Genomic DNA, 7,692 nt, shown 5'->3' with positions numbered 1-7,692 from the left:
GCGGTCACGTACATCATAAAGTCGCCCATCGCATTAGTCGCCGGTGCTTGATATGGGCTTGGTCTGTAATGAGAGACTCATTCTCTGTTCAAAATTGCGTCAACCTGTCATCCGTCGCTGAAATTTGCACAAGAAAAACTGGTGACTTACATGCGACTATCCTCGTTTAGTATATTGCTCCGATCTATGACAACCCGTTGCCTTCTTCATTGAAGTCATAAAGATTGACTCACAACTTATACCTCCCATCGTATCAGCACGCTGCCGGTTATCAATGTTTCTTGGCGATATCGGAAGCCACTCATCACCGGCTGCTATACGTATCAGCACATCCCAAGGAAGATGGTGAAAATGATAGTCGACGGCTTCATTTGATGATGGAGTCTTAAAGGAAAAAGTATTTAGGGGTCCGAGTGCTTGTGGTGAAGTTCCAGTGATGAGTTCTTATGGTGAGACTAGCTGAGAAGTTGATGATTCTGGCCTCTTTATATCTATCAATAGATGCCACAAGACCACTGTTTTCTCAGTTTGGATAGGAGTCATCGTATGTGCCAGCATATAAGAATGTCCTGCATGGTCAATTCCTCGGGTTGCTCGAATCAACTATAAACCCCGATAGGTACGTTGCATGTGCATTCCGTAGGGTCGTTGAAACCTTGTTTATATCATGTGTTCTCTTAGGGTTTTGAACATTCCGTCATGCGTAATTTTGGAATTTCGCCCTTTGTAACACAAGACTCAACTGCCGCAACTAACTTTCATCTAGGTTTCTAGTTACTATAATTAGCATAAACTACTATCTATACATTTCTACGGGTTACACGTCTATTTGATCACCGGTCATTCTCTACGCTATACGCCATCGCTGAAATTTCTCTAGCTATACCTCTATGGTTAGGTTCGTTAATTCAGCCCGAAGGGCGTTCTACTCAGTCAGAAAGATTCGAGCATAAAACCTCCTCTGATTGGCTAATTGGCCTGGCTTGTGCTCAACTCGTGCGCGGATTGGTCGGCCGATAACGTCACCAAATGAAGGCCCGCAAAATTACCCTGAGCGTTGACTAGGTAACTGGCCAGCTTGGCAGGCTCTCCAAGAGCTTCCAGTTCTTCCTTTCTTCCATCCATGCCATCAATTTACTGGGTCGCTAGGCACTCTTTACACTAACCTACATAGCGGCTGCTTCTCTTTCTGCCCAATCTATCAAACTAATCATGTTACTAACGGTTTATAGGTTCACCTATTACCTCGGCAGCCGGCCCACCTCCCAAGATTCTCCGGTTATTCTGTCTCTTCTAGCAGTCTGAAGGGTAAGAGGTGGATACATATACGGCCAGATGGAGGACGACATACCCCAGGCAGTTCGGAATTGCCATACCTGCAAGCAAGACCTGCCTGAAGTCGAATTTCGAAGCGTCAAGGACCCTACGAAGTTTACAAGAGACTGTGCTAGCTGTAGGCACGCCGAAAGGAACGGGTAACCGAATCTCGAGCCGCCGTTGCCGCAATGCGGAATTTCGCCTTGAGGCTATCGCCACGCAGAGCCACGAAACGGACCGATTCTCTAGCTAACCTGACGCCTCCAAGGCGGGCTGCGCCAACGCCTGCGTGTGTGCAAGTCTTACGACCCCTGCCACATCTACGTTATGCCGTGCCCTGGCGCCCGCACTCCAGGGACTGCCTAGACCTCTGCCGGGCCATCTACCTCAAGCGCGGTAGAGGACCTTCCCCACCCCTCCTACCCTTGGCCTGCCAACAGTAGTTCTGGGCACGCCGATTCCAGAAACGCCAATTCCTCAAGGCACTCTCCCATCGGCTTCTGTTGTGCAAGGCACGCCTATACCGAAGGAATCGCCTCGTACCCCTCCTTCATTACTGCCACAGAGTCGTCGCCGCGGCCGCTATACACGTCGAGTCAACATTAACCCCCGGCCACGGCCACAGCCTGAAGAGCGACAGTTCGATCAGATAGTTGATCCGCCTTTTACAGGGGACCTTGACTTGCCTGCCCTTTGTGAGGGGGATCGAGCCCTTGTGCGCGAGTTCTATACTGCCCTGAATGACGACAAGATGCATAGTTGCATTCGCTGCCAGGAGCGTTGGTTCGATATGAAGCGAAATAGCTTGAAAATCTGCAGCCGCTGCATTAGTCGAGACAGGAAGAAAGGCCCCAACGAGCCCTACTTCTTTAGCGCTGCGAACAACCTTGACTTTGGGAAGTCCCGAGCGATCTACCCGATCTAACGATGGTCGAGGAGATGCTCATTGCTAGAGTTCACGTACATGTGAAGGTCCTGCAGGTACGTGGCGCTCAATATAAATATCGCGGTCATGTTGTCCACTTCCTTCGCAATGTTGGCAGGCTATTTGAAGAGCTCCCGGTCCTACCTGAAGAGCTAGATGTCGTCCTCCTGCGGCCTCCTAATATGGAGGGCAGCCCTCGCTTCCGGCAACAGTTTGCTCGCGATTTGCGGGTACGCCGCTCATGCCTGTTGGCGTGGCTGCACTACCTACAGCGCCACCACCGGGGCTATCGCGATATCGTCGTGAGTCAGAATCGCTTGCACCGGCTTCCTCTTGATGGCAACATAGTTGATTCCATTGCCAGCCAAGTGGCTGACATACCTGACGGCGAGGTCCCCAAAGGCCCCGTCGAGGAGGCTGTGGAAGAGGATCCTAGCGATGCCGATGCATCAGCGATCCCGAATTTGCAGGTTACCGATACCGAATTGAACGCTCTGCAGTCCCGATTTCTTGATGGTACCCCTAACCCTGAGCGTATGACTGATGTGGAGCATATACCGTGTAACGCGCAGGCTCACCACCAGATGCCGCTGCCTTCAGTTCGCAGGACCCCCATCGACGAATTCAACCGTTCCCAGCCGCTGCTAACGCTTGCATTCCCTACCCTCTACCCTGACGGCAAGGCCGACTTCGTGGAGCCTCGTTTACGGAGCATCACGTTCCAGGACTACCTTGCCCATGCGATGAGATGGCATGACGGACGTTTCGCCCGCCATAAGACGTGGCCTTCGTCGCCCTCAACACGCTGTTACGTGCGCAGGTCCGAAAGCGAAGTGACTACCTCGTCAAGCAACGCGACAGCCGCCGTCAGCCCCTTACACGCGCCGACCTAGAGGAAGCAATGGCTGAGCCTGACGAGCCGGAGGCTCAGGTCCTGATCCAGTCGATCACGCGCCAAGCCGCAGTAATTAGGGCACCCGGCCGTATTGGTATAAACAAAGGAAGGAGTTGGAAGCATATGCCTATAATCTAGGCAAGCCCGGCCTTTTCGCTACTGCAAGTGCAGCCGATTACCACTGGGAATCCCTATACCGCCATATGCCTCGATTTGACGAGTGGCAAACAGCTCCTGAGGCGGCGCGGATGGCTCTATCCGGCAACTACTGCGAGACAACGCCCACATCGCTGCGTACCACTTTCATAAGCGTTATGCGCTGTTTAGGCTATTGTCTTGAAGCAGAAGTTCAACCTAACGGACTCTTGGGGCCGCTACGAGTGGCAGGGCAGGGGTTCCAGTCACCACCACGGCCTATATTGGCTAAGTGGCCACCCAGACTTAGATCCTGACAACGATCAGTCCGGAGCAATTCGCTCGCATCTGGGGATACCACGTATCTGCAGTGAACCCAGAGCCACAGCGAATACAGGCTCCTGGGGAAGGGAACCCTGATCGGTAATCTACTGGAACATCCCTTACCGTTCAGTTCCTATCGATGGTAGTCAACCGCGTGCAACGCCACCGCTGCAACAACTACTGCATGCAGCTCAATAAGCATACCAAGCAGGTGGAGTGCCGCTTTGATTTCCTCACGGCCAGCGCCTACTAGCCTCCTTGACAAGGTTCCTCACTCTAAACACTGGAGCTTTAGGGCGAGCGGAACGATGGCCAGATTAACCACTACAACCGCTTGCTTACCGTTGCGTGGCTAGCCAATACAGATGTTTCGCCTTGCACGAGTCTACAGCAGGTAATCGATTACGCGGCCAAATACTGCTCCAAGTCGGAAAAGAAGAGCGAGTCTTTTGCCCAGATTGGGAAGGCCCTGATGCCCCGGGTCAAGGACCACAACCCCTTGATTTCCTTCACGTCAAAGCTCCTCAATCAGCTGGTTGCGGAGCGGGATTACTCGAAGCAGGAGGTCAGCCACTTGCTCCTCGGCCTGCCGTTACAGGAAGGGTCACGAACTTGCCTGTACGTCGACTGTCGTAATCCTGACAGGCATTCCCGCTCCCTCCGTATTGACGGCGATGAGGTGGACGAGGCCCCCAACGTTTACGAAAAGTACACTCAACGCCCGGAAGCCCTAGCGGACCTAAGCTACGTCTCCTTCCTGAAATGCTGGAATTTCCGCCCTAGGGACCCTTCCGTGGAAGCAATGGCAGCCAGGCAACATTAACGGCAGGCCTCGAGTGCTGGTTTACTTTCCTCGCTATCAGGCTGATCCAGAAGGTCAACAGTGGTCAGATTACTGTCGTGTAAAGCTAACATTAAACCACCCACATCGGCGGGTTGATGATCTCCTCACAGTTGACGGCCAGCTTTTTGGTTCTCACGCTGAGGCCTTCTCCTATTGTTGGCAGCATCACAGTCATGGTGATGACCATTACGGTCGGCCAAAAGAGGCTCGATTACAGCCTCAAGATGATCAATACGAGGCTCTGCCTGTGGAGGAAGAATTTGATGACGAAGACTGGATTCGCCTCGCCGCCCTTTACCTGACAACTCCCTTACCCAGGAAGATCTTGACCTACTTGGCCGCCGCGATATCGACATCAATTACGACTGGACACAGCATGTGGGTACTTATCCGGAACTCCGAGACGGCTACTGGAAAGACCTTATCGCTAGCCACCCCATGGCCAACGATGTGGAGGTCCTTGGCCCTCACTGGCGTAATACGCTGAATACGCAACAACGGCTCGTGTACGACACATTCATGGGCCACTTCCAGGCGCAAAATCCTGCTCAAATCCTTCTCCACGTTGATGGTGGTGGTGGCACAGGCAAGTCGTTCCTTATCAAGGTGCTTTCTTCCCATCTTCAGGCAGCCGCCCTACCGAATCCTAGCCCTATATGCCGCGTGGCGCCAACAGGCGTTGCGAGTAACCAGATACAGGGCAGCACCATTCATTCGTTGCTGCGCCTCCCAGTAGGCGGTACTTTCACCGACCTTCCCCCGGCCGACGCAGCCGCCCTTCAGTCCCGCCTACGGCACATCAAATACCTCGTTATCGATGAAAAGAGCATGCTAGGGCTTGAGCAGCTCGCGCGGATCGATTCCCGTTTGCGACAAGCCTTTCCACAGCGTAACCTCGAGTTCTTTGGTGGTGTGAGCGTTGTGCTTGTGGGCGATTTCTTCCAGTTACCACCAGTCCGACAAAAGCCCTGTATTCGACTAGCACCGGCCTGTCTTCGTTGGAAAGGAGGGCAGGTGGCCTACCGCCTATTTGACCGCACCGTCTTCCTGACCACGGCACAGCGCCAGGCTGGTGATGATCAGGCCCAGTTCCGTCAGGCGTTGCAGGAACTGCGTGATGTAAAGTTATCTATACCATCCTGGAACCTCCTTAGCAATCGGGTACAGGCCAGGCTACCGCGGAGCGAGCTTGACGGCTTCAGGACCGCTTTGCGAGTGTATTCTACAAAGGCACGGGTCAACCAATACAACCACGAGCATATGGTGCATCTCAACGCCCCGGCAATACAAGTGGAGGCAAAGAATCACGGCAACGGCGCTGGGCAGGCACCAAGCAACAATGCTGGCAATCTATCTAACAAGTTCCCTGTTGCTAAGGGCACCAGGGTGATGCTCACGACTAATCTGTGGCAATCAGCTGGCCTAGTTAACGGTGCTCAGGGTACTGTATACGATATCGCCTGGAGCGCAGGCGCCGATCCATTGGAAGACCCCCCAGCCGTTATTATGGTGGACTTTGATAGCTACGACGGACCGCCGTATCTAACAACTAACGAGGGCAGGAAAATCTCACCCCATCCTGCCAGTCAGGCGGGACTTCCTTGTGGGCAACGAGACCTGCGCTCGCACGCAGTTTCCTAATCGTGGCGTTTGCTATTACTGTTCACAAATGCCAGAGCCTAACAAAGGATAAAATAGTTACTGATCTCGCTACACGCGACTTCCAGGCCGGTATTAGCTATGTTGCCGTCTCACGGGTTACCTCGCTCCAAGGCTTACTCCTTGAGGCGCCGTTCGATCGTCAGAGCCTCTATAACCACACGCCGACGGAAGGTTATACGCCTGCGTTTCCTACGTACTGCATTCACGGCTAACTATGAGACAGGGATGAAGATGCGCCTCGCTGACCAACAACGGCGTCAGGGTCAACAGCTGAGCGATCCACTGTATCCACCACTCTACCGTGACTAAACGTCGTCTTCCTACAAGCTACAGGAAGGGGGTACGATATAGGGTTATAGTTAGACTGGGCCTGCCAGGAAGTAGTTCGAACGGCTGGTTAGCCGCTGAAGGCGGAAGGGGGGTTCTAGTGGGTACCCCTTAAGAAAGTCGAGTGCAGGTATACGATATTCACCCTTCGGGCTGGATATTCAGCCGTTAAGCCCCTTGCATTGGCAACTTAACGGGTGTTCGAAGTATTTTATTTAAAAACATGATTCAACTCCTACTATTTTCATCTCCTCCTATCGTAAACGAGCAACCCGAGGCCATTTTCCCGAGTGCTGGCTTGGTCTTCCCGAGATGCTCCCGTGTAATTTATTTATTGTATTAACATAGTCTGCTCTACTTGTAAATCTACAGCCTCTTGACAACGGGTGTCTTTCGCCGTTGAAACCAATAGACTGAGTCTCATCACACCGGCAAGTGGAGTTTCCTTCCCATATGCTCAAGGCTCGCCAACCGCACTCTTGCCGCCAAATATCCGAGTGGATTTATGGTAGCATACCTTTTTTCCTTTCAACCAGGGGAGGGTTTATCGCGCCTATAAATTACAGCTGTCAAAGTCAGCAACGATTGCGGCGACAAAACCACCACCCTAAGCACCCACAAAAGCCCAGAAAAAGAGTGGGTTAATTGACATCGAGAAGAGAAGAGGAGCGTGCCAAGCAACGGCGAGATGTAAAGAAGCGGGTAAAACGACAAATATAAGGGAAGCTTGGCGCCCCTAGGCAACGTGCACCACGGGTATGTATAAGTGCAGGCATGGGTACATTGCCCGTGGGTGTAATAAACAGCTCTAAGAGTCTTCATTGTGCGCAGTTTGTGGTTACCGTATTGTCACCATCTTTAAGGGTAATACACATCCCCCGGCCGTAAGGTCCTCCCTTTATAAAGATCCATTATAAACTTTATAAACGACCGACATGCGTTTCTCAAATAATACAAACACTCGATGACCCCCGGTACGACTGTCTGTTGGCCATTCCTGCACCTATTCTTAATAATCAACGAACTAAGTTACTCCGTAGGCATCAAGCATTCAGACCAAGCAGAAACGCTGTCTACCCAGGTATCTCATTCCCTCCTTTCTTCTTGGCTGCGGTGCTGCTTTTACGTAAATTGGTGTTACTTCGTATACGCATGCGACTCACTATGCCCGGACCGCTATCCACGTATCTCTGCTCCGGAAAGACCTTCCAACGCTGTGTGCATACAGCTGCAGCAGCTCCTTGCAGCTTGGCGGCGTGTCGA

The 7,692-nt window shown here is 52.4% G+C and overlaps 1 protein-coding gene across 1 annotated transcript; it reads left to right on the top strand.

The window, feature by feature from the left end:
• Positions 1-4,613: 4,613 nt before the first annotated feature.
• HRG_05103 (PIF1-like helicase domain-containing protein) lies at positions 4,614-6,411 on the top strand (the record flags this gene model as incomplete). Its single annotated transcript, XM_044863574.1, has 8 exons — positions 4,614-4,631; positions 4,759-5,026; positions 5,072-5,352; positions 5,503-5,559; positions 5,608-5,881; positions 5,930-6,043; positions 6,139-6,273; positions 6,326-6,411. The coding sequence occupies 8 exons, from the start codon at positions 4,614-4,616 to the stop codon at positions 6,409-6,411; spliced, it is 1,233 nt and encodes a 410-aa protein (XP_044722188.1).
• Positions 6,412-7,692: the final 1,281 nt, after the last annotated feature.

The sequence above is a fragment of the Hirsutella rhossiliensis genome, assembly GCF_020360975.1.
Source record: "Hirsutella rhossiliensis strain HR02 chromosome Unknown scaffold00004, whole genome shotgun sequence".
Lineage (NCBI taxonomy): Eukaryota > Fungi > Ascomycota > Sordariomycetes > Hypocreales > Ophiocordycipitaceae > Hirsutella > Hirsutella rhossiliensis.
The sequence above is the reverse complement of the archived record's forward strand: the minus strand, read 5'-3'. Positions and strand labels throughout refer to the sequence as shown.